The sequence below is a fragment of the Bubalus bubalis genome, chromosome 22 (genome assembly GCF_019923935.1).
Source record: "Bubalus bubalis isolate 160015118507 breed Murrah chromosome 22, NDDB_SH_1, whole genome shotgun sequence".
Classification (NCBI taxonomy): domain Eukaryota; kingdom Metazoa; phylum Chordata; class Mammalia; order Artiodactyla; family Bovidae; genus Bubalus; species Bubalus bubalis.
This window is the reverse complement of record NC_059178.1, coordinates 8,606,776-8,634,690: the sequence shown is the minus strand read 5'-3', so window position 1 is coordinate 8,634,690 and position 27,915 is coordinate 8,606,776. Positions and strand designations below refer to the sequence as shown.

General features: G+C 42.2%; 1 protein-coding gene across 3 annotated transcripts in view; it reads right to left on the bottom strand.

Annotated features, from left to right (window-relative positions):
- The window catches only part of MBD2 (methyl-CpG binding domain protein 2), a 67,836-nt gene extending 52,944 nt beyond the window's left edge, over positions 1 to 14,892 (bottom strand). For 2 of the 3 annotated variants that reach the window (XR_006547783.1, XR_006547782.1), the window contains exon 1: positions 14,196 to 14,892. Coding sequence is in view for 1 of the 3 variants with exons in the window: in XM_025273438.2 (XP_025129223.2) it covers positions 14,196 to 14,746 (551 nt within the window). In the remaining 2 variants the exon portion in view is untranslated. The remainder of the gene's footprint in view (positions 1 to 14,195) is intronic. The other variant, XM_025273438.2, reaches the window with a different exon arrangement.
- Positions 14,893 to 27,915: the final 13,023 nt, after the last annotated feature.

The window sequence follows — 27,915 nt, the reverse complement described above, 5'->3', positions numbered from 1 at the left end:
ACCCAGAGACAAAAGAGAAAAGGCTGGAAAACCAAGCAATTTACATTTCCCTGGAATAGCAAAAACTTCTCTCGGGGTCACGTCGGAAGCAACACACCCCAGTCTGCCACAGACTCCACCAGCCACCACAGACCTCAAGACAGCTGAAGATCGTATCAACGTTCTTTTTCCACAATCATATGACGTGGCTATTCCTGAAACACAATTCAAGGTATAGAATTCAGCCCACAGATGAAGATAACAACCAGTTAAGACCAGTACATAACAGAATAGAAGGAAGCAAGGAGCAACCAGAACACAGCAGAGGAGAGAATACACAGTTATGTGTAAACGAACTTCAACTCCCATTCTGGGACAGATCTCCAGACATGGTCAAGATCACAGAATAAAAGAGCACACAACCCTCAATACTGTCTAAATCTGAATCACCTCTGGCCACTGCAAACTTCATCCCCCAACCTGATCCTCTGGAGCATCATGTGTCGCAGCATCACTGTCTACCCAGCAATTCATCTTCCGGCTAGCAGACCACAAACAGTGTTCAGGGCGCCATGCCTCAGCCCACACGGCCAGTACCAAGTTCTAAATATTCAGAGACTCTTCAATGCTGGCACAACAGCTTGGCCTTCTTGGTAAAACATCAAAAGCCTTCCAACTGTTCAAATACTTTTTCCTGACTTTTTCCTACCAGACGTCAAGACACCCCACATTCTAAACTCAATGACACCAAAAACATGCCATGTACCTTTGACTTCCAGCTATGTCTTTCCAGGAGGAAGGGTGAACATAAGCAATATTCTGCCTATCATAAAACTATTAAATCCTCCAGGCCCAGGTAGAATGTCACTGCAACCGTGAAGTTATCTGTGATTCTGTAAGCCCAGTTAGAAATAATTCTACTATCCCTCAATTCTACTTTATTACAATCTACACATTTCCTTGATTAGTCAAACAACCCAAAATTACTATGTCCCTTATTAAAACTCTCAAACAAAACTTATATAGGCTAGTATTAAAGTAACTTCTGAGAGCAAAAATGGTGAAACAGGAGAGTGAAAAAGCTGGCTTGAAACACAACGTTCAAAACACTTAACACTAAGATAGATGGTATCAGTCCCATCACTCCATAGCAAACAGAAGGGGAAAGAGTGGAAGCAGTGACATTTTATTCCCTTGGGCTAAAAAAAAAAAAATCAATGCAAACAATGACTGCAGCCATGAAATTAAAAGATGCGTGGTCCTTGGAAGGAAAGCTATGACCAACCTAGACAGCATATTAAAAAGCAGAGACATCACTTTCCCAACAAAGGTCCATGTGGTCAAAGCTATGATTTTTCCAGTAGAATTGTACAGATGTGAGGGTTGGACCATTAAGAAGGCTGAGTGCCAAAGAACTCAAGCTTTCAAACTGTGGTGCTAGAGAAGACTCTGGAGAGTCTCTTTGGACAGAAGGAGATCAAACCAGTCAATCCTAAAGGAAATCAACCCCAAATAGTCACTGGAAGAACTGATGCTGAAGCTGAAGCTCCAAAGGGCCACCTGATGTGAAAAGCAGACTCACTGGAAAAGACCCTGCTGCTGGGAAAGACTGAAGGCAAAAGGAGAAGAGGGAGGCAGAGGATGACATAGTTAGATAGCATCACCGACTCCATGGATATGACTTTGAGCAAACTCAGGGGAAGAGTGGAGGACACAGCCTGGCGTGCGGCAGTCCATGAGGTTGCAAAGAGTTGGACACGACTCAGTGACTGAACAATATCAGATGAAGAGTTAAGAACATGGTTTTGATTCGCAGACACAATGGGAACAGAAAAGTCTATGCTTATTTAAAACATTAATATATTGCCTGGAATTTAAAATACTGAACTGGAAAATTTTCTCATGGTTAATTTGACACTACGTAACAAAGGAAATACTACTAAAAAAAAACTTCCAAGTTTAGTGAAAAACTGGTAAAGAGTACCCTGTTATTATGTCACTTTAATATAATTACAATTAATTTTAATTAAGCTGTAATAGCCACACAGTCGTATAACCAGATACTCCAGCTACTGGTAAACAAGATTCCGCTGAACAACTTGACATACACGCAGAAGCATGTGCGCTGCACAGCTGTAAGCGCCGGTCTCACACGCTGCTGCCTTCAGAACACGGTACAGGCTGCCTTCCTGCCCGTAACTGCCAGAGCTTGCGCTCGAGGCTTTAAGGAGAGTCAACCTGGCTGCCCCAGCGGACTTCAAGACCAGGGACCTTCCTCTGCAGGAGACGAAGGCAAGCCCAGTAGAAAGGCAAGGACCATGGGAGCTTAAGGGGAAGCAGAAATTCTGTCCGTCAGGTAGGGGCCGTCTTCACAGCAGCAAAACGACTCTGGAAGTGGCCGAGGAAGTCAAGGCCAGATAAACAAAATGACTGTGGGTCGCTGGAGTGACTAAGTCATCATCTGCCTGCTCTCCAAGATGGCTGCTGTCAGCTAACAGCCAGACACCCCACGACTTAACGTGACTAAGCTTTTATTCTAAAAGCATCAAACTGCAACTCAGGGAAATTACTTTTTTTTTTTTAAACTCTAGTAGACTAGTGAAGGATATTAGTCATTTTCAGTTTTCTCTGCCCAAAGCGATTACTTCTAGTCCCAGTAATGAAATACTAGTATTTCACTTTCAACCACAAAAAAATTCCCTACCAACTGCCCCCTTAATCTGCCTATCCTGAACCGACCTGTGATCTCACCTTTACTTGTCCTCCCCACTAAATACCCTGAAGAAAAGTAATTATCAATGAAAATTAAAAGCATGAGTTACATTTTTCCAGTTCATATAAGAACATTCCATCACTAGAATTATGTCTTTGCTTGTTTCATTTTGATTAAGCTGTTTAAAGCAAGTTTTTTTTTTAACTTTTTTTTTTTTTTTTTTACTGAAGTACAGTTGATTTAAAGCACTTCTTAAACCTAATTCTACCTGAGACGTTTCCAACTACAGATTATCAAAAAGAAAGAAATTTTATTTGGCATCTGACCTTCAAATCTAAAAAAACTTTACTGGGATCTCAGAAAGACTTAAATAACAGCCACCTTAACTAAACAGTATTCCCAGACTTCTCCGGTGGCGCGGTGGGTAAGAATCCGCCTGCCAAAGCAGGGGACACAGGTTTGATCCTGGTTCGGGAGGATTCCACACGCGGTGGAGGAACTAATCCTGTGCACTTCAGCTCCTGAGCCTGCGCTCCTGGGCCTGGGCTGCGACTAGGGCCCACGCACCTCAAGCCTAGCCTCTGCACAGAGCAGCTGCCACGCCGCGAGCAGGGGAAGCCTGAAGGCAACCATGAAGACCCCGCACAACCAAGCTTAAATTTTTTTTTAAAAAGAATACATTAAAAAAAAAAAAAGCTCAGTAGTACTCCCATGATGTCAGTCTATCAACTCATCTGCATCACCTTAGACGACTGCCGGTCTATGATTTGAGAATTAACTCTTCTGAAGACCCACTGCGGGCACGTGCAACTGCGCTCTGAAAATAAGTGGCAGAGCAGAACACGTGCTTTCATGGTACTCTGGAACACGGATAATCATGATGCTTCAGTGAAACCATTGTGAGGAGCCCAGAGGTCTGAGCAAACACAAGTATCTCTTCAAACCAGTCCGCACCAGGATGACCTGCGGGGACGGCGGCAACCAGAGCCGAGGAAGACGGACTGGCCTGAGACAGCAAAGGACGCTGTGGATGGCCACGCAGTTAGGTCGGGGCTCAAGACCAAGATCCAAGGCTCGCCACTCTCAAGGAACTTCAGGAAGGGCTTTTCGGGGGATAAGAAGAATCCTATAAGCTACAGCAATGGAAAAGGCTGAGAATAAAGAAATAATCAACTTTCTATTTTTTTTAATCCCTTTAAGTGTTCAAGTTTACTTGTTACTTACAAAAGTGTAAGAACTGAAAGAAAGATTTCTCTAACTTGAAACAACAATCGTCTCCAGAATTCAAATTTTAGCTAATACTAAAACTCTGAAATTAAAATGATCTTTTTGTACCTCGGCACAATCAGAAAACTGCCAAACCAATTAATTTGAAAATATATATACCATTTTTCCCCCTCAAAACCACATGACACACACAGAGGAAAATCTATCTAAAGTCAGCCCCAGCCCCCCTCGACTTCTTTCCTCCTAAACTTTAGGGGTAGGTCTTTCCTAAAATCAACTGTCCTCAGCCCCACTCTACAGTCTGCCCCAGGAAGAAGTTACCTACTTAGTATCCTACTTATTATCTCCTATCTCTCATCAATTACGAAATCCAATTCCTTCGTAATCACCTTTGAATCCATCCTTCCTCTTCCATTTCCACTGCTGCTGCTGCTGCTAAGGCACTTCAGTTGTGTCTGACCCCACAGACAGCAGCCCACCAGGCTCCCCCATCCCTGGGATTCTCCAGGCAAGAACATTGGAGTGGCTTGCCATTTCCTTCTCCATTCCCACTGCCACTGCCTAAATCAAGTCTTCATCACCCCAAATCTCAACCACTACAATAGGCTGATTTTCTACTCACTAGTCTCTTTGCCTCCTAAACCTTCCAGATTGTTCCTCCTCAAATACCACTATCACCCCAGGTCCAGTTTAAAAGCCTTCAATGGACTTCAACCCAATAGCAAAAGGGAGCCAAACATCTCAGCCCTGCATCTGAGATTCTTTTTCATTTAATCTTCTCCTAACCTTTCAACCCTACTCTGCACTTCTCTTACCCAGTGACTTTTGCCCCTGCCACACTGGTTTATTCAAGTCTATGCTGAATCAACAGGCTGAATAATCTCGCTCTTCAGCCCTATACAAACCACGTCTTTCGCTTGGTCCAGCATTCATGTTGCCACCCCAAATTCCCAAGAGTCCAGAAACACTAATCCACCTCACTGTTGTTTAGTGGCTGAGTGGTGCAACCCCATGGACTGCAGTCCACCAGGCTCCTCTGCCAATGGGCCTAGGCAAGAATACCGGAGGGGGTTGCCATGTCCTTCTCCAGGGGATCTTCCTGACCCTGGGACTGAACTCTGTCTCATGCACTGGCAGGCAGATTCTTTACCACTGAGCCACCAGGGAAGCCCAGTCCATCCTATGCCTCTTCCATAACACCTTAATAGAACAAAGTATGAACAACAGCAATTACATAAATAATCATGAATTGCCTGCTGGCTTCTCTTGTATTCTAGTTTGAAATACTGAGCTCTGTATAGCTGTAAAACGTCTACAAGTTTAAATTCTATCTTCACAAATAGCATATTGCTGCTGCTGCTAAGTCGCTTCAGTCGTGTCTCACTCTGTGCGACCCTATAGACAGCAGCCCACCAGGCTCCCCCGTCCCTGGGATTCTCCAGGCAAGAACACTGGAGCGGGTTGCCATTTCCTCCTCTGATGCATGAAAATGAAAAGTGAAAGTGAAGTTGCTCAGTCGTGTCTGACTTGTAGTGACCCCATGGACTGCAGCCCACCAGGCTCCTGTGTCCATGGGATTTTCCAGGCAAGAGTACTGGAGTGGGGTGCCACTGCCTTCTCTAAATAGCATATTGAAGTGCAGTTATTTAACAAATGAAATGACAGAATGTCAAATGTGCTTCAAAACAATGAAGGCTGAGTCAGGGGTAGTAGATTTGAGTGTGGATGGAACAAGGGTGACAACTGTTAACTGGATACTTGGTAGTTTTGTATTTAATTCTATTTCTATGTATGTTTGAAATGTTCTATAGTAACAATTTTAAAATATAAACATTGAAGAATACAGGCTAATTCCCCCTAAAAATCAAAAAGCAGTTTTTTAAAAATATGAAAAGCCTAGGCAAGTAAATTTAAGCATGAAATAATTTCCCTAACTGTTGGGGTGGGGTTTTGGGTGGAGAATTAAAGTATCAGTAAGGAAAAAATTTTATTATATTAACAATCTGGCTACTCTTAAGATGTGACAACATTCCATGTTTTCCTTCAACTTAAGTAATTAAGGAATCACCACATAATTTTAAATGGTATGAAAGATCTTCAGTAGAATTTGAATTCTGTACCAATCATTCCATAAACTAGTATTTATTTAACAAGAATTATATGCAAAGAGTATATGACTGGTAGCAAATTCTATTATCTCTGTATCATGGTTAAGAAAACAGTTAAAAAGTCAGGGTGGGCCACTAAAAAATTTAAAAAATGAATGAATGGATGTAGAATTCTCCCAAAATCTCATCCCACTGCCATAAGCACTCGCTTTCTGAAAAAGGAAAAACACTGGTTACTTTCTTTAAAATCGGAGAAGGCAATGGCACCCCACTCCAGTACTCTTGCCTGGAAAATCCCATGGACAGAGGAGCCTGGTAGGCTGCAGTCCATGGGGTCACTAAGAGTCTGGCACGACTGAGCGACTTCACTTTCACTTTTCACTTTCATGTATTGGAGAAGGAAATGGCAACCCACTCCAGTGTTCTTGCCTGGAGAATCCCAGGGACAGGGGAGCCTGGCGAGCTGCCGTCTATGGAGTTGCATACAGTCGGACACGACTTAAGTGACTTAGCAGATAAGAACACCCAAAAAAACAAACTATTCTTTTAAAAAGAGGCTAAGGGTCCCTGGGAAAGGCTGTTTAAAAGAAATGCACACACCAGTGTATACGTGTTAAAAAGAATTTTAAGTTCATTTATTCCCTGGTGGCTCGGATGGTAAAGAATCAGCATGCAAAGTGGGAAACCTGGATTTGATCCCTGGGTTGAGAAGATCCCCTGGAGGAGGGCATGACAACCCACTCCAGTATTCCTGCCTGGAGAATTCCGAAGACAGAGAAGCCTGGCAGGCTATACAGTCCACGGGCTCAAAAGAGTCGGACACAACTGAGCAACTAACACTAACTATCCTTGCTTTAATCTATGGATTCCTCCAAAATAAAAGGAACTATAAAAGAACATAAATACGTGTGTGGGGGGGTGTGTGTGTGTCTATGTGTGTGCACAGACAAACATATCCAGGAAGCAGGATGAAAGTCAAAATATTATATCAAAATAGTAACAGTGATTCTCTTTAGAACTATATAAAGACAGTCATTTCTCTTTATATACTCTTCAATATCTTCCCAATTTTCCACACTGAACATAGGTTATTTTTATAATCAGGGGGAACTATGGAATATTTTTTAAAAACTCTTATGAACATGTATAACCTAAGCTCTACCCTATTCACATTTCAAAATACAATAAAATATTGGGAATCTTCACGTAATCAACAAGCACATACCTCTATTTATGTTGGGTAATTAAGCGAAGAGATTTTACTGATCTGACCACCTACTATATTTGTTGGATGCCTTACACGTATTTTTATTTAATCTCAAAAAATTCCATGAAGCAGAATTCTTATCCCTAATTTATAGATGAGGAATTGGAAGCTTACAGAAGTTTAAAAATCTGTCCACATGAAAACAGTAAAGCAAGACTCAAGTCCCAGTCTTCTGATTCAGAGTCCCTACTTTTCTATTAAGCCAGGTCTATGCAAGAGAGTTTATGGACAGACCTACTTCAAACACAGTATTTAAGTAAGGACGGAAGTGAAAAGAAAGCATTCAGAAACTGCTATGGTAATCTGACATAGTAAATTTACAGTCTGTAGTATCTAAGAGTAAAAAGTTGCAACATGTATTTCATATGTCCACTTTTGTATTATATTGCCCATTTCTGCTAGGGGCCTCCAAAAAAGATCTTTCTTTTTTTTAAGAGATACATACATCCCTGCATACATGTTAAAAATAATTCTAAGGACATTCATCTTTGTTTTAATCTATGGAGCCTTCCAGTATAAAAAGAAAACAATTCCAAGATACATTATTCAAAAATCATCAAGAGGATGATGCTTTTCTTTCTAACATTTGTAAATCACTAATAATTGTTCCTGACAAATGATAAGTACTCGATTTTAGGATCTAATTTTAAATTACATTTACTATCATTTGCATTTACTTAAACTGCTTATATATAGTTCAGTTTCCAAACAAATAAGTTTGAATTTATAGTAAGATAAGGCAAAATCAAAAGATACACATATATTATTCAAATTTTACCCTATTTCATAGTTCTATTCTCCTTCCTTGAGAAGTTTTAGTTTTTAGGAAGTAAATTAAGTTAAACTTCATTTTCAATTTCTAGTTATTCCTTAGTGGCAATGGCAAACACCAACAAAAGACCAAGAGACAAGAGCTGCAAGGGGAATTTCTATCAAGTCAAACAGTAAGTGCATGAAAAAAGAGCTGATGATTTATTTCTAATTCATCCTGCAGGTCTGAGAAACCTCAAACACAAGCTAAAGTTTATGAATCTTTATTAGTCCCACTATAAAGTGTAAAACAAAAACAAAACAGTCACCATCAACTTTGCAAATCGCCTGCTTGTTTCATCAATTAAATTATGAAAAAAATCGTGACTAAATCTCCCAAGTGAAATTTTAAAACCAATCTGAAAAAAGATCATATATCAATTTCTGTTAGAGATTATTTTTAGAATGTATGTGTATCAGTTCCTTTTCAGCTAAGTATTTCCTTCATTACAGGTATTATGAGCCTCCTGGCAGGTGAGACTTTGCATGTCAGACTCTAAAAATCAGATGCAGGACAGATGGTAAGGCTGCAACCTAACAAAAATCCCTCTAGCGCATCACAAAAAGATGTGATGGTACAGCTAAGAAAGAAGTATCCGAGCACAATTTCCACCATACTTAGGCTCTATATTTCTACGTTATTTCTGGATCCAGGCTTCAATCAGAAAAAGCTAACATTAGTTTGATAAGAAGCATTATCAAGAAACTAAAAGCAAGGCAAACTTTCAATTATGCAATAAGCATTTAATAAATATTGCATATTGTTTCTTTCTCCAGCTAAAGGATTTTTTTTTTTTAATCTGTAGTACATTTCAACTGGGTCTCAATTCTGAAAGAAACTAATAAAGCTTTTTGCAGGAACTATATAAAACTACCTCATAAACCACACTGAGCCTGCAAGTTACAATGTGATTTCTTCCAATTTAAGTGAAAGCTTTTAAAAGGCTCCTTAGGTAATGTGTTGCCTATCGGAATATCTGATAAATAAGAGGGGCAATCCTAGGGTGAACAAGAAAAAGAGAAAGAAATATTTCTTAACAAAATGGTCACTTCTATTACCCAAGAAAAAAATGCTTTTTAAAAAAATTGGTCTGTAGTTTATTTCAACTGTGTCTCAACTCTGAAAGAAACAAAGCTTTTTGCTTAATTTATCACAATTTTTCCGCTTTTTCCCCCTTCGATATTATACAGAACTTGGAAGATTCTTTTGGTTCAATGGCTTCACTACAAAATAGGATTTAAAATGTACCCCTTGTCAACTTCAGGATGCAGGCATAACAGTAAATAAATACGTTAGTTTAGCTGTACCCCAAGCTTAACAAAGTAGATTAAGCATGAGATGTTGCAATACTTGAAAGTGAAAGTGTTAGCTGCTCAGTCTGGTCGGACTCTTTGCGACCCCATGGACTGTAGCCCACTAGACTCCTATCTATGGAATTCTCCATAGAATTCTCCAAGAATACTGGAGTGGGTTGCCATTCCCTTCTCCAGGGGATCTTCCCAACCCAGGGATCGAACCCACATCTCCTGCATTGCGGGCAGATTCTTTACAGGCTGAGCCACCAGGGAAGCCCAAGTCGCAATGCTTGAGCATACAGCTCAGGATCTCTCGAGGCAGCAGCAGTGCAGGGTGGTTTCGAGTTGTGGGGGGTTGAGGCACCCGGGTCAGGATTCTAACCCTGCACCTTCTAGCAGTACCTCAAGCAGCACTTAGCTTCCCTGGCCTAACTCCGCACCTGTAAAATGAAGATAACTGTACAGCATAGTAACAAAGCAAAGGCAAGGAAGTCCTTTAAGCCTTGTTTCGCGAAGTTTTAAGCGTCATATCAATGGGTAAACACTTATTTGGCATCTGTGTGTTTAGCACTATGTCTGGGGAATGGGGAGGAAGACACGTTCTGGGGAAATGAACAAGACAGTAATACAGGAGACGCCACATTTAACTCCATGGTGATGACCAGAAAGAAAATGTTACCAATGACAGTTCACTGAACACCAATGAGACTTCAATTAAGAACTGTGACCCTTGGTCCACTGAGCTAGTTTTTTCCAAGACTCTTCTACAAAGACTGTGTAGAAGAGTCTATATTTTTAAGACAAAAAAAAAGACAGACAGGCCCTATTTGAACTTTGACATCCTCAATGATTCAGAATTCATGGCTTCAAAGAGCATACCAGCCTTTCACAACAAATGAGATATGCCAACTTTTTAAAACCTATTTATATGTTCAGCCCATACAATTTGAGTTAATGAACTTGAGTTAATGAGTTAAATTTCCTCTAATTAGTCCTTAAATGTATGCAAAGTTTTAAGAGAGCTATATATTTATCTGACTGCTCTAGAATTGAGCCCACTATTGAGGCACAGGTACAAACACACTATCCACGTCATAAACGGAGAAACCACAGCCCTGGGAAATAAGTGACATGCTCAGGGCTGCGTCGGTAACTGCAGAGGTGGGTACCAACTCCAGACCTCTCCACCCCGGGCCCTGCTGCCTTCCCTAGAGACTCCTACCTTCAACATCTCACTCATGACTTAAAGCTCTCAATTATATTGCCTCTGAGTCCTCTTCTTTGCAGATCAAGGTGAAATCTCTTTAGTCTTTCATCACGCACCTACTCCCTGGTGATTATTTCAAATGTCCTCTGGTTCCATTTTATCTTTTCAGAGAAGTGATCAGGTGTAAATGCATCATAATTTGATACAAGAGTCAAAAACGGTTACTATTTTGTTTCCAATACCCAACCAGATCATACTTTATGGCAGCAGCTGTAGCTGTTTACCCTAACTCTCAGGCCTTTAACCTACTTATAACCAGTAGTCTAGAACCCAACAGGATATTGATACAGAGCTCAAAGAAAGACAACTGATTTTCAAAAAGGCATAAGGCAGCTACTAAAAGGTTCCTTTGCCCAGGAAAACGATATTTCAAAAAATACAAATCTGCAAGTGCACAGAACCAAAAGCTAGAAATGACAGGAATCAAGTAGACCAGTAAGAAAAGTATCGTTGAAATAATCGGCTCATATGATGGCAATGAACTTTTTCAGAAACTCTATCAATAGATCCAACACTTGATCAAGCCACACCCTTTTAGAAAACAAACTTTGGATGATAATATACAAACTGCCCCAGCACTACCAGTAATCCTGACGGAAGACATAACTACACTGCTTAACTGGCAACCAGAGGCACACCTTCCTATTAGAACCTGGCAATCTCAGGAAAGAGGAAAAAAAAGAAAAATTCTATCAAAATTTGAGGCTTTCTCAAATGAGCTTAATTTAAGTCCGATTAATAAGTGTAAGACACACCCTCTGTTAACAGGCACAGATTTGTTTAATCTCCCCAGGGGCAAGCTAAATAAGGAGTTAGCATTATTAGAATCTGTGCGAACAACTGTGTGCAGGTGTTCATAGTCACCAACGGAAGAGTTAACGCAACCTGCATATTAACAGATAATGGCCAGAACTGGGCGAGCTATTCGCTTTTTAATGAGTGGCATGTATATAGGGATGCTAATATGCAAAGCACTGACACTGTGGATTGAAAAATAGTGTGTTTGATGTTTTTTTAATTTGCCACGCCACGCAGCATGTAGGATCTTAGCTCCCCGACCAGGGACGGGAGGCAGGCCACCTGCAGTGGAACGGCAGTGTCTTAACCACTGGACCGGCAAGGAAGCCCTACGTGTTCACCTCTAACATGAGTAGGTAACTTCCGTCATCCATCATTGAAAGCAGAAGTCAAAGTCAGAGGAAGCACTGTATCACAGGCGTCACATCACACTGTCTGGGTCCTCCTGCCTCGTAACCTCTCAGAAGGAAATTCTGTAGTGTAACTGGGCTTTGTAGGCAGACAACCGACGACAGACAACACTCCCTCCAGCCCTGAACTAAGTGCATGGGGCACAAATCTATCCGACGTGTGTTTTCATTTCGCACAGACAAAAAATAGCACATCATTCTGCACTGTCTCATAAAGAGACTTTCAAATTGATTATATCAGTTTTTCTATCATAAAATAATCTATTAACATAAAAAACTTAACATCAAAAATTGATGACACACCCATACACAAAGGTGAGCACACGCCAGAAGGAGCGCTACGGCAATCTGCCTTTTTGAAATAACTTTTCCAGCTGCTGCAAGAACTGCAACAAAAAAAGCTCTGCAAGAACCAAGTTAGTTTGAATACATCATCCCAAAACCAAACAAAGCATATCCCAGGAAAAAGTCAAAAGGGGTGAAATTCAAAGCTGAAGATGCTCTACTGAGAACAGACTGGTCACCCATTCCTCAAGGAGGTCAATCCCAGACACGGAATATTCTTGTCAAACATCGTTGGCTACAAGACATCAAAACAGACTTCCCTGAAGAAGTGTAGGCAAGCTACTCGATTAGAAAGAAAACAAAAGGCGCTGTTAATGGAAAGATGCACAACCGTGAAAAGCACTACATGAGACAAGCGAGCCTGAGAGGAGTAGCAATTTGCTCCAAAGTAACAGTACTACCCAAGTATAATTTAATATGTAATGATGGGGAAATACAAAACACGATTAGTGCCTTTGTATGTTTAAAATAAGCTTTCTAAGCATCATTTAAGATTTCAAGATGAGTGGTCTCAGATTAAACGTCAAAACAAACTCTAATAACAATACCACTTTCTTTTTTTTTTTACTTCAATAGGTGAAATAATTTTACTAAAATTCCTCATCCATATATTTGAGCAATCATCAGGAATGTGTTTGTATTTACATTTTATGCCAGCAGTGATCATACTTGGATGTATGTATACAAGTACACGTATGCACATATACATGTACAGATTTTTTAACCTCTTAAATCTATTTAAGAGTATTCTCAATTCATAAACATGGTATTTTGTGTGTGCATGTGTGTGTGTATTATAATACACACACACACACACACACACACACACACACACACATTTTTCCCAAGGGTAATGAATCAAACCTACTTGATGTCAGAAAACAGGAAATCCTTCCTAACACACTCTGATGGTTAAATGGCAGATGACAACTACTCCCACACCTCTGTATAGTCCCTGAAAATGACTCAATGAACCCACAAACGCTGCTCTCCAAGCCACTGAGTATAACATGTTTATGTTCTCTTCTAGAAATGGGACAGTTTATAAGAAAAGTTAGCAAATTTGTTAAGAAAATTCCACTGGTATCAAGAGCCACAGACCCTGTCCTGAGCTTACTGGGTCATCCAAACTAACGACACGGACAGCATGACCACAGGATCAAGCTGAAAACCTTTCATCGTTCGGACCAAGATTTCTCAATCCCGCACTTGTGACATTTTGGGCCAGTTAATTCTTTGCAGTGAAGGCTGCCCTATGTATTACAGAATGTTTAGCAGCATCCCTGGTCTCTACCCATTACATGTCAGCAGCATCCCCCTTCCATGGTGTGACAGCCAAAAACGTCCCCAGACAGTGCCAAATGTCCCCTGGGAGGACACACTCTGGTCCAGGAGCCTGAAAACTGACCACAGTGTCTGCTTCCAAAGGAGAGTGAATTCTGCAACAACAAGGGCGGTTCCAAGAAAACTACCGGCATCCCCAATGGTGACTTTGTATGACACTGCCCCGGGGATCCCAACAAAGTAACTAAAACCTGGTTTACTGTCATAGATGGCTCCTTTCTTCCACGTGTGCGTGATTAAACACTCTGCGATGATGAATCTGGGACGGGCTTGGGACGGCAGCCAACAGTAGCTGGTTTTATAGTTTCGATGAATTGCACCTTCTTTTAACCCTTCGGTGGACCAGTCATCCCTGGCAGTATAACCCTGTTTTCCTCCCCCTCAAACCATCACTCCCCGGGACCCTACCCCATGAAGACGCCCTCCGAGGGGCTCGCATCATTCGGACGCTGTGACTGTCACTGCACTGGGGGGTTGGCGTGGGGGGTCACCTCTCAGCAAAGGGCCCGGGCCTCCGATCACCGGGCGGGCCCGCCCCGGGCCCATCCGCTGTCCTGCTGACACCCCCCTACCCACGTCAGAGCTCGACTCCCCGACCCCGGGCTGACCCCGCCGCCCCCCAAGGCGGTACCTGAAGTAGTAGACATCGCTCTTGCCGGCGCTGAGCCCAGATTTTCGGATCACTTCCTCCTTCTTCCATCCGGGGGGGAGGGCCGGGCAGTCCATCCTCTTCCCGCTCTCCGCGGCCCGGGGTCCCCGGGGCCCTGGCCCCGCGCTCCCCGACGGGAAAGGGACCGGCTCCCGCCGGGGGGCGCCGCCGCCGCCTCCTCCGCCGCCTCCGCCGCCGCCGCCGTCGCCGCCAAGGCCGCCGCCGCCGCTCGGGGGACGGCCGCGGCCCCGGCCCCGGCCCCGGCCCCGTCCCCGGCCACGGCCCCGGCCCCGGCCACGGCCACAGACGCCGCCGCCGCCGCCGCCCCGGCCCGCCGGCTTCCACCGCCCCCGGCCACGGCCGCCGCCCCGCGCGCCCTCCCTGCGCGCGCCGCTCACCGGGGACGGGGCGAGCGCGCAGCCCGGGCCCCCCTGCTCGATGGCGGAGCCGCCGCCAGCGCCGCTGCCGCCCGCCGCGCTCTCCCCCTCCTCCTGCTCCGGGCAGCAGCGGCCTCCCCCCGGGTGCGCGCGCATCCAGCCCCCTCCCCAGCCGGCGCTGCGCTTCTTCCGTAACCGAGCCCTTGGAATCCCGGAGACCCGCCCCGCCCGCGGCGCGGCGCGCGGGGGACGCGCGCAAGCATCATAGAGCGGGCGCGCACAGAGCGGCCCTCCCGCCGGGGGGCGGGGCCTCCGCCACCGCCTCTCAGGTCCTCCGAGCGGCCCGGGCGGCCATCTTGTCCCCGCCTCCTCGAGGACACGCCCCCTCCCGCGGCCCCACCCACCGCGCCTCCGGCCGCGCCCTTCCGGCCCCCCGCCCCCACGCGGCGCATGGTCGAGGCCCAGGGCTGCAGGCAGAGAGACGTCAGGGGGCCTGTGGTTCCTTTGTTTCGAGTGGGTTACCCTCGCTCACGGTGCAATCTCACCTACGTCTGCTTCCCAGTTAATGAGCAACAAAGTGTATCTCTTATTTTATATTTACCACCTCGACTGTTCATTTAATGAACAGGAGATACCTTTTCCTGCCTCGACGTCATAGCTTGCCGGGGAGCTCAGGTTGATGGAGTGAGTTGAAGTGTCCTCATAGCAGAGTATCACTAGCCTCCAGAGTCCGGCTTTCAGAACTTTAGAATTCTGGATTGATTATCATCCCAGAACTTTGTAAGGCCATAGGAAGGGAAATGACAGCCCGGAAAGTTCCCTCCAGTTCCTACATGACCAGAATTCCTGAATCCACCTAGAATTGACCAAACTTCTTAGGATCTTTTCTTAAACTTATACTTCGTTTTCTAATGACCTTTGACAAATATCCATGGCCTTTGGCTTCGTTAACGCACCTTGATGCTAAAAGACCCATTTAATCTAATCACTAGCTTTAAGGAATCTGCGTGGAATTCACTTGCACCTGCCAACTATTCAGGAGTGATTTTTAAAGAGTAAAACCAAATTGATTAAGAAAACTGATTTCCATTTCAGAGGAGCACAACTTCTGTTTGTTTAACCTTTTGAATACATTATGAAATGTTGGGTTACTGAAAATAGTGTTACGCTATCTTCAGATTTTGAACATACAGGACCTAAAAGTTGAGGGCCAAGTTTAATGGATAGAAAAAAACTGATGAACATAAAGTAGTGGAAAATCTCTATTTATTTGATTTGCTTCTGGAGTTTATTAAGACAAACACCAACTCAAGCACACACACTTGCCTCTGAGCCTGACCTTAGACTGCTTTTAATGTCTTTGAGTTGAGATACGTTAAGCTATAGCTTCTTCCAAGAAGTCTGTCTAGAACTGTGTCTAGCAAAGAGTTGGAAAGTCAAGTTCTCAGGAGAGAGGTCAGTTCTGAAGATCCGCATTTAGAAGTCAACTTGTGAAAGTGACAATTGAAGGGAACCCTGCAAGTAAATAAGATCTCCAAGGAAGAGCATGCATGGTAAATTAATAATTAATTTAAAATTTAAAGATAATTTAAAGAAAAGAGAGGAATCAAGAACTGAATCATAAGGAACACATACATTTATGGCTCAGGTGAAGGAGTTAAAGTCAGAGATTTATGAGATCAAAGTTTGGATAACAGGGAATCCCCTGGCAGTCTGGTGGTTAGGACTCTACTTCCACTGCTAGGGGACAGGATTCGATTCCCAATCATGAACCCAAGATCCCCAAGCCATGTGGTGCGACCAAAAAAAAAAAAAATTTGGATAACAAACACCCTGTAGGAGGAAGGGGTTGACTTTCACACTTAATTATTGAGATAATAGATGGGAAAAGATATACTGTTGGAAATTCTTACCTTTCCATGCTGTGTCTAACAAGGCTGTGGATCAAATGATGCAATGGATATAAAAACATGTCTAAAAGAGTAAATTACTATCAATTTAAGATAATTGCTCTGACTTCTACTACCAGATTGTATTTGCTAAATCCCACTAGATAAAGTAGGGTGCTCCCTTAGTTAAGAAAAAACTCATTTAGGGCATTTCAGAAGCTTTTCTGGTCAAACTTGAATTTTTCTGCTGTGATACCATAAACCAAAGGATAAAAACAAACAAAAGTACGTAATTATTCTACCACTAAAGGAAGAAAATTATCTAATTAAGAAAACATTAAATTCTTGCAGGGACTAGATTGACACCTAAAAGTATTGTGGATAAATGCTAACACCTAAGAGATAGATCCTTTTGTTTCCCTTAAAATACTGGACAAATAATAACCCTTTTATAACCCTGGGTGAATGCATTTTCTATCACCCTTTGAAGAATAGCAACATTGTCTTTCTGAGGCAAGAAAGCTGTGACCAAGTTTTTCAATTTTTATCTCTCTTACAGTGGAAAAGTTCTTGCTAACTTCACCTTATGGAAAAAGTGAAAGACAACACCAGAGCGGATTATGTATGAAATCTGGCCAATTAAACAAACAACTGAGATTTAATCACCTTGGCTCTCTTACTCTCAGGTGTAGAAGCAGGTGCTGAAACACCAGCTGTCACCCCTGGAAGACTATTCTTTAAAATATTCTCCTTGCATTATTTCCAGGGAGAGCTGAGATTAAGCCACTACAGTAATGTAGTTTTCAAGAAAATAGGTGTTAGTTTGCATTTTTATTGAGAAAAATGGAACAAATTCAGGGAATGAAACTTCAAAGAATGTGAAGTAGTGGCTAGTTTTAAAGAAAGAAAGAAAGTGAAGCCGCTCAGTTGTGTCCAAGTCTTTGCAACCCCATGGACTGTAGCCTACCAGGCTCCTCCATCCATGGGATTTTTCCAGTCAAGAGTACTGGAGTGGGGTGCCGTTTCCTTCTCCAGGGGATCTTTCCAACCCAGGGATCAAAGCCAGGTCTCCCACATTGCAGGCAGACGCTTTACCATCTGAGCCACCAGGGAAGTCAACAGGCTAGTTTTAAGATCTGTATATTTATTAAAGATATATAACCTGCGGGCTTCCCAGGTGGCTCAGTGGGTAAAGAATTCATTCTCAGTGCAGGAGATGCAGGAGACTTGAGTTTGATCCCTGGACCGGGAAGATCCCCTGGAGGAGAGCACGGCAATCCTCTCCAGCTTTCTTGCTGGAGAATCCCATGGACGAAGGACCCTGGCAGGCTACAATCCATAGGGTTGCAAAGAGTTGGCCACGACTGAAGTAACTGGGCACACACACAAATAACTTGCATTTGAATATTTGAGTGTGCTAAGATACTCAGCGAAAGAAGGATTTAAATACTGGAAATCTTTTTATTTCTAATGAGCATATTTGCATCAGGTGATAACGGGGGTATTGCTTTCCCTCTCTTAACAGAGTCCAAACATATATAGGGTCAGAGTTTATCAAGACGTTAAATACCAGTGAGGGCATAGCCAAAAACCATTTTCCGGCTCCAATTAGCAGGTTTTATGATTCACTGAGTTGGCCCAACTACTGTTCACCTAATTCCCAACTAAAACGAAATGCTGCTGGCATGGCACATCAGGTTGCCAAATGACACTTTCAAGTCCATGCAGTATAAATAAAGGGTTTTTTTTTATTATTACCTGCCGCTTGGAATGACTACAGAAGAATCTTACACTGCATAGTTCAGACTCAAAAGAGAAGGGTTAATTACTTGAAAGGCAAGAGACTTAGCAGCAGTAGCCGCAACAAGAGAAAACAAGAAGTAAGTTTTGTACCAAGGGAAATTATTTCAGAAGACAGTGTCTTGTATTTTTTTGAAATTTTCGGTGGGTTGTTAACATTAGCCATAGATAAGTAGCTGGTATTAAGCGTTTAGGATTAAGGGGTGGAGAGGTGCTTATTTGATTTAACTTCCTAAAAATAGAAAACGCAGTACTAAGAATAGAAAGAAAACCTCACTTAGGTTTCAGACTCCTAAGATGCCATATAACATGCTCCACAATGAGGTTTTTTAACTTAATCCTGGCTGCGAATCACGCTCAAGCCTGAGCTCCCAAATGGCAGCAGCTGCAAGCTCGTCACCTTGCCTGTGCAAGCTCCAGAAAACTGCTCATGCCCACGTTGCCAAACATCTCGGGCTCTGCCAGCCAAAGCCCCAGGCCAAGGCTCAAACCCAAGCTAACTTCAGCTCAGGGTCCAGTTCAGGCTTCCACAGGTGCCCACGTCCCCACAAAGCCTCCAGAGTCGAGGCCTTTGTCTGCCAACATGAGGACAGGAGGGCTGGTATGACCGCTGGGCTGCCGTGTGCAAGGCGCTGGGGTCCTCCTGCACTATTTGTGCAAATAAACCTGAGGCAGAATCTGTCCAAAACAAACACAAAACACCAGAATGCCAGCACAGGTGATCCAGAAGGCCGAGGAGTGGAAACTGAAAACCTCGGAATATGCATCTAGCCAGGAGATCCTGCTATAAGTGGTTTTCCCCATGTCCCAACGTGTCTCTCAGATATAGCAGAGCTAGGACTGGAATCCGGGCCTCCGGAGTCCAGGTTTAGAGCTTTGTCTCCTTAACTGCTTTCAAACTGCCCCATTGTCTCTGATTTTCTCACCCCGGAACATGTCCTGCTTCACAGTGGGAACCTTTGCTTCCACCCTCTCCCTAGCCCAGCACCTTTCTCTGGCTCATTCCTGTTTATCCTTGGGTCTCACCTTAGACGTCACTTACCCCTAGAGCCTTCTCCGACTTCCCCTAACCCTCCTCTCCTGCACTCCCCTGGGTGTGTGCTGGATGCCACACTGCCATTAGGTATTTCCCCCATCCGACCTTTATTATAGATGGTTATTTACTTGTCTGTCTTCCACTACCAGCCTTAAAGGCCATTCTGCATGTTTACCATTGCATCTGCAATGCCTCTTACCTGGCTTACCTGGAACATGGGGAGAGGTTATTAGATACTTGATGAATAAATCAAATTAACACACTTGGCAAAAATTGTGTACTCTCAAAATAACGAATGGCATATTTTCTTCTCAATGGATGCCTATAATCACATGACTTCTGTAAAATCAGAATACCAACAACTGTTCTTATCTTAGAAAATTTGAATAGGCTTCCGTGTCCCAAGAGTTATTTAACAATAAATTTGACTGACTCAAAAATGAGGTTAAATTCATTTTACAAACATGTTTAATTACAAGACAGTTATATAATGTTTTCTTTGGGTAATCACTCCTACATGAATTGAAAGCAGTTATTCATCAGTTTCTCAAAAATTTTGTGTCATATATATTATGGAACCTGCTGTATAGCACAGGGAACTCAGCTTGGTGCTGTGTGATGACCTAGGTGGATGGGATGGGGAGTGGGATGGAGGTTGGGTGACAGCAGACCCCCCAAGAAGGAGGGGATATATGTATACATATAGCTGATTCATGTTGTTGTGCAGCAGAGACTAACACAACATTATAGCACAATTATATTCCAATAAAATTTTAAAAAGACCCTCATCACAAAATAAGACTCCACTTCTAAACAATGGTTCCTGAATTTGTATACTTATCTACACTTAACGTTTCTCCTCTTTGACTTCAAATAACTTGACTCCTCCTAATATTCTCTGAAATTATATGACACATATATTTTAATGTCTTTTTATTTTGGAATCTTTTACAAGGTTCTCAGAATTGTGTTTGTTGGGTTTTGTTTTTTTTTTTTTTTTTTTTTTGCGTTCTTAATTTCTGATTTTCCCCTAATCTGTGGTATTTTTTTTTTTTTTAGCATAGCTCATGATTCCATTCTGAAATACTTTAAGACTTCATATTCCAACATTTCAGCTACCCCGACTCTCGGTGTTAATCACAATCATACAGTTAAATTTTAGCACTCATATTGCTTATCTCCCAGCATCTATGATTAATGTCACATAATTTCCTGCACAGCTTGGAAGTCTGTCCTCTGAGGTGGAAGGTGGGAACAGCATGATCCAGCAACTGTCACCGTCTGTGGCTGACACATTGTTGGTCTAACAATACCCATCACCAGTCTCCCTTGCCTGCCTGCAGTGTGTGCATGCGTGCTCAGTCACACAGTCCTGTACAACTCTGTGAGCCCATGGACTGTAACCCACTGGGCTTCTCTGTCCATGGGATTTTCCAGGCAGGAATACCGGAGTGGGTTGCCATTTCCTACTCCAGGGGATCTTCCCAACCCAGAGATTGAACTCCCATCCCTTGCATGTCCATGGGATTTTCCAGGCAAGAATACTGGAGTGGGTTGCCATTTCCTACTCCAGGGATCTTCCTGACCTAGGGATTGAACTCCCATCCCCTACATCTTCTGCATTGCAGGCGGATGGATTCTTTACCACTGAGCCACCAGGGAACTAAAGAGACTTAAAAAAAAAAAAAAAGTAAATATTAGCTATCCCAGAATAGTTTAGACAAGAACAGGAAAGAGCTGGCAATGGTTCTGAGAAAGTTTTTACTTCTCTATTAAAGCAAAACAAAAACTTGATTAGCACTACCCTTGTCCCTTTGTTCCTGCCATGGACATGATTTCTGAAGCCTTGACAGCTAATTGCAACTATGAAGCAAAGAGCAGAAAGATAAAGGCACACATCCTAAGAACAGTGGGGCCAGATGATGAAGCCTGAAAGGCATTATTTAGCAGCTGAACCAAGTCTTGCAACTCTTTATCTCCATACTTCTGTGTTGGTTGAGAAATTAGACTTTTTTTTTTTAAAGACGGCTCAGTCTCTCTTTTAGTCTGTCTGTACCGGGTCTTAGCTGTGGCTTGCAGGATCTTTAGCTGCAGCGTGTGAACTCTCAGCTGTGGCATGCGGGATCTAGTTCCCTAATCAGGGATCAAACCCGAGACCCCTGCGTTGGGAGTGTGGAGTCCTAGCCACTGGACCACCAGGGAAGTCGCTAGACCGTTCTTGGATTAAACTGCTGTTGGGTTTTTGGATAACCAAAGCAAAAATCATTCTTTACTGAGATATGATTCCTACCCTCAGTGAAATGTGTGTATCTTGCTGGAAATTGGGAAGCTCTCGAGCTTAAGACCCTGGAGTGGGATATTGCACAGGGTAAGGGAGAGAGGGAAGGAAAAGGGGAGAGAGAAAGGGAAGGAGAATGGCCTGTTGGCACTTCCCCTGGCAGTAGCAGACCGGGAAAGTCCTCCCTTCCATACTCCGATGGAAGGAAAAGCATTCCAAGAGATCCCTCCTACTTCGGCTCTATTTTTATCCCGTTGCTTCTCACAATGACCCTGGAGAAGGGAAAATCTACCCACTCCAGTATTCCAGCCTGGAAAATTCCTTGGGGTCACAAAGAGTTGGACACGACTGGGTGACTTTATCTTCACACAATGACAGGTCCAGCTCCAGAGAATATGGTCCAGTAAACTGTCTTTGAACTTGATCACTTCACTGATATATCATCTGAGCCTCAAGTAGAGTAATAAGCATGGGGAGAAAGAGCCTAATCAATGTTGCTATAGCTGAAAATTCCATTTCAAGAAAATCTTTTATTAAAAAAAAAAAAGAACATAAGAATAAACAACTGGTATCTGAGTCATGCCATCTTATTTCACTGCCCAAGGCTGATCTGCTGCTGCTGCTGCTAAATCACTTCAGCCGTGTCCGACTCTGTGCGACCCCAGAGACGGCAGCCCATGAGGCTTCCCCATCCCTGGGATTCTCCAGGCAAGAACACTGGAATGGGTTGCCATTTCCTTCTCCGATGCACGAAAGTGAAAAGTGAAAGTGAAGTCACTCAGTCGTGTCCGACTCCTAGCGACTCCATGGACTGCGGCCCACCAGGCTCCTCCATCCATGGGGTTTTCCAGGCAAGAATGCTGGAGTGGGGTGCCATTGCCTTCTGTGCAAGGCTGATCTAGCTGGTAACAAACAATGCTGTTTTGAATGACATTGACTGATGACAGAGGAACAGATGCCAACTTAATATGTGAGCAATAAGGTTGTGCCACATGAAAGCCAAATAACTTCAGAGCACAGCGAGTAAGTTTTTCTGTCCTTCAATCAGAGAAAAGTGGTGGGAAAACTTGTTACCTGAAGAATGTAGTGGTGTTCATAGGCCCAAACCCAAATTGTCTGACTATGGTCATTTGTACCACATTCACATGAAATCAGTAATTTGGCTTCAAGGAGGGGGGCGTGGGCATTGGAGAGTTTGGGAATCATCTACAATATTAAATTGATTTAATTTGATAATTTTACTTACATTTAACTTACAGATTTGTTCATTTCTATTTACTTAAGAACAATAAGCTTAATGAGGTTAAAACAAGCTTCATATTTTTACATATTTAAGTAACATCAGAACAATAATTTAACTCATCATGGGGGATGGAGGCCCCCAATAATTTTTTCCTCATAAAAGGAATATGTGCATTTCTCAGGGTTAAGAAAAAGTGCCCTCAAGGTTAAGAAAAGCTCGCACTCTCCTTGTCATATTCTTTTCCTTAGCAAAGAGATTTCTGAGAGATTGATAATTCATCTCTGGTGACCCCCTCCTTCTTAAAATTCTTTCCTTCCTTGGCTTATGAGACATACTCTTCCGATTCTCGTTCTATCTACTGCTTTCCACTTGTCTTTGGTATAGCATCTTTCTTTTTTTTAATATCTTTTTCTTTGTCAATAAACATGGACATTACATTTGTTTTTTTAATTTTTAAAAGCTTTTAATTTTGTATTGGAATATAGCTGCTTAAGAATGTTATGATAGTGTCAAGTGGGCAGCAAAGGGACCTACATATACTTGTATCCAATCTCCCCCAGACTCCCCTCCCTTCCAGGCTGCCACATAACATTGGGCAGGGGTCCCTGTGCTGTGGTATAACTTCTTTCTTGAACAGTTTCTTAAATGATGGTGTTCTTCAAGGTTCCCTCTGTAGGTGGCTTGTCTTCTGATTCTACATGCAAGGTAGGTCTTAAAGATGAATCTGCTAAGGGGGGTCTTAACCAGGAGGCTGCTGAAGGATGTGCTCTACCAGAACAGGAGAGTGAAACAAGATTGAGAAAGCTGGGGAATCCAGGAAAGGGGGATTCCAATAACACTGGTGCAAGGCAAAGGAATGCTCTGGGTGATCAGGAAAAGAGCTCCTAAGAGATGTGCAAGAGGCCCAGGGAGCAATATTCCAGGTTGAGCAAAAGAGACAAAGATTGTAGGAGGTACATTTCTAGAAAAAAAAAAAAAAAAGAGGACCATTTATCCATGCTGATGCCTATGCAGAAAATACTTTGCCTATGCAGAAAATACCTTGGCCACCTGATGCAAAGAGCCAACTCATTGGAATAGACCCTGATGCTGGGGAAGATTGAAGGCAGAGGAGAAGGGGGCAGAAAAGGACGAGCTGTTTAGATGGCATCACTGACTCAATGGACATGAATTTGAGCAAACTCTAGGAGATAGTGGAGGACAGAGGAGCCTGGCATGCTGCAGTCCATGGGGTCAAAATGAGTTGGAAACGACTTAGCAACTGAACAACAACAAAAATGCAGAAAATTACGTTAAAAAGCTTTTAGAAACTGTGGGGGAAAAAATCAATGATAATTACATAGACGACTAAGAACATTTTTAAATAGCGGTAATCATTTACATCAAGAGGAAAAAATAAATGAAATATAATCATGATGATACTACTGTGATATTATGTAATAGGTAGTAATATTTGAGTAATTTAACTAAATATTGAGGTGAGTCTACACTAGAGGAAGCAGCTACTAAAGCAGACGTGTTAAATATGGAGGGTGAAACAGAGGATGAGAGATGGGGCTGAGCACTGCATATTTTCTGTATATACTTCTTAGTATCATGTAACTGTTTGAACCATGTGCCTGTGTATTTTGGTAAAAATATAACAAAGTTTTAAATTGTCATGTGCCTTTCTTTTAGTACCATCATTCACCACCTCACAAATATGAAGGATAATTACCATTTTTCTCCCAGGTGTTTATTACACGCCAGTCTTCATGTTGGATACTTCCTGTGCATCCTATCTAATCTTCTCAACACCATGCAGAGTAAAGAGTATTATCTCCAGTTTACACATGAGGAAACTGAGGCACTGAGAGGTTACATTACCCATCAGAGTTTCCCCAACTGGTAAAAAAGAAAGCTAGAGAGTAGCCATCTGGTTTCAAAACCTAGGCTCTTTGAATTACATATTGTGGTGAAATACAGCTTTACCTTTGATTATATAAAATTTTAATTTTTGTACGTCTTGCACATGTTTACATAAAGCCCTACCTGGGTTTTATGCATCACCCCTCTTTTTATTCAATTATTTTGGCAGCACTGAGTCTTTGGCAGGCTCAGGTGCCCCTCGGCATGTACAATCTTAGTTCCCCAGCAGGGATCAAACCTTCATCCCCTGTATTGGAAGGTGGATTCTTAATCACTGGACCAGTAGGGAAGTCCACTCCAAAGGTCTTCTTAAGTTGACATTTTCAGCAAGCTGCATACTTATCTTTCTCAGTTTCCTGGTGTATCCTTTTGGATAACTCCATATTCTTTCTTTTTTTAGCTGATTTGGGTTTCAGAGATTGCTCTCTGCCTTAACTCTGAGCTTAAAGAAATTTTTAGCACTGAATGGTAGGCCTGAACTGTGGACAGTGTTCATCTGTAAGTTGGATTCCTTGGTGTCGGGTGAAGAAAAGTGCTAGTTGAAGAAGATGAGGTACATCTAGAAAGGGAAGAGATTCTGTAGGCTCACTGACTACACAGCCAAGTATTATACAGCAGCAGCCTTGGGAGCAAGAGAGAGCAAAGCTTGCTCTCTTGATGCGGATCATAACCTCATTCCCTTGTCTTATTTACTTCCGTCTAGTAATCAGGATGGAGAAGGCGATGGCACCCCACTCCAGTACTCCCGCCTGGAAAACCCTATGGACGGAGGAGCCTGGTAGGCTGCAGTCCATGGGGCTGCAAAGAGTCAGACACGACTGAGCGACTTCACTTTCACTTTTCACTTTCATGCATTGGAGAAGGAAATGGCAACCCACTCCAGTGTTCTTGCTTGGAGAATCCCAGGGACGGGGGAGCCTGGAGGGCTGCCGTCTATGGGGTCGCACAGAGTCAGACACGACTGAAGCGACTTAGCAGCAGCAGCAGCAGGAGTTTCATGACAGTGAAAATATATGAAAATACTAAACGTCAAAAAATTTAGTGGGAAGTATTTTTCTTTAAAAGACATGAAACAACAAAACGTTTACAGACTTTTCTAAATATGTGACTTGTCTCCAGTAATTATACATGGGAAAGCTATTTTTGGAATTGTAGTTCACTATAAAAAGATAGGATTATAAATTGACTTTTTTAGCTTTTAAAATTAACTCAGAAAGAAATGATTTTCCAGTTGTACACTCTTTATCGTTTACCCTAAAATAACATTTGGACATGTATGGCGGATTTGTTGTTACACTCTACAAGTTGTAGAATACTGTAATTAACTGATTCTAAATAATAAATAGCACTAGAGGATGTATAAGGAAAAAAGACTCCAAACAAAATTACATTTCTGAGAGAAATGGAGAATTAAAGGATGCATGAAAATATAAGAAATTTGTACTTATTTTAGCAAATACCTCCTGCAGATTTTTCAAAGTGTATAATTATATAAATCATGACCTATCACAAAGGAAAAAACAATTAGTGAAACCACAAAAAAGAAAAATGATATGTTTTACAGTTTTTTAAATAAGTAGGAAAGTATGTGGTTGCCTTACAGATGAGAGGTAGTTTTATTTAACATTGTGTTATATTTGGAGAAAATAAATCACTGTTTTAAAAAACAGTGCTCCATGAGAAGTACTTCAGGGGGTTGCCCAAGTGCATAATTTCTTGAAAGTCCAAGTGTGTAGTTTTCTGTGTATCTTTAATCTTAAAACAATCTCAGATGTACAAAAAAAATTTAAAGAACATCTTTGTCTTGACTATTTGAAAGTAAATTGCTAACATGATGTCTTATAACCCCCAATACTTTTATGTGTAATTCTTACAAGCAAGGATGTTCTTCTCTAAAACAATTGCAAGTAAAACCTTTCAAACAAGAAATTAAAATTTGTATAGAACCATGATCCCCAGACCCCATTCAAGTTCTGCTGATTGTCCCAGCAATGGTCTTTAGAGCAAATGAATCCAGTCTAGAATAACAGAGCATTCGGTTGTTGTGTCTTTTTGTTTTCTTCAATTGTGGAACAATTCTTCAGTCTGTCATTGATTTTCAGGACCTTGAAGTTTTTGGAGATTACAGGTTGATTATTTTGTAGAATGTCTTTCACTTTCAGTTTGTTTGATGTTGCCTTGTGATGAAATGCAGGTAGCTGTGTAACTTGGGCAGTAATATGGTAGAAGCAGTGTTGCATTCTCATTACATCCTATCAGCAGGCCCAGGATTTCCATTTGTCCCATACCTAGTCATGTAAACTTTGATCACTTGATGGTGGTGTCTGACAAGCTCCTCCCCTGTAAGGTTACATTTTTTACTTTTGTAGCTTGTATGTATTTTAGTATTAATATATAGGCTAAAAAAAATTTAATGATGATAAAACATACCCGAATATATATGTTACAAATCAGCTTTTAACAATTGGAGGCCACTTGCAGTTTTTGGCTTAACTCATGTTTGCATAGAGCCTAGCCAGTTGCTTACTATTTTTCTCAGGTTCTTACAACATAATGTTAAATGATTCTTTATAATTTTTTTTTTTTTAGCTGAGCTTTTTGAGCTAATCTGAGATCACTCTCAGCTATATTTCTGAGCTTAAAGAATTTTTAACATTGAATGACAGCTCCGAAATTCTCATAGAATTATTTGCCTGGAAATAAAGCATCTGTATTCATTCTTCTATTGCTGGATAATAAATCACCGCAAATATATCCTTAAACAATACACACTTATTATCACACATTTTCCATGGATCAGGAGTCTGGGCATGGTTTTAGAATCTTTAGAATATTCCAGACATTGACTGGGCCCACAGTATCCACGTGAAGCTCAGTCTTCTCCAGTCCATATAATGGTAGGCAATATTCATTGTGAAGCCATAATTCTCAGGGATGTCTATTTCTTCAAGATCCACAAAGAGTCTCTGGCTTCTGCTTCTGATCTCAGGACCTTCTTTGAAAGTGTTCACCTGGTTAAGTTAGGCCACCACGGATAATCTCCCTTTTTGATCAGCTCAGTGTAAACTAATCAGGTATGTTAATTACACCTGCAAAACCCCTTCAGCTTTGCTGTCTGGATTAAATACTTGAACCTCTTGTACTGCTTCAATTGGCTGTTGGGTTTGTCAC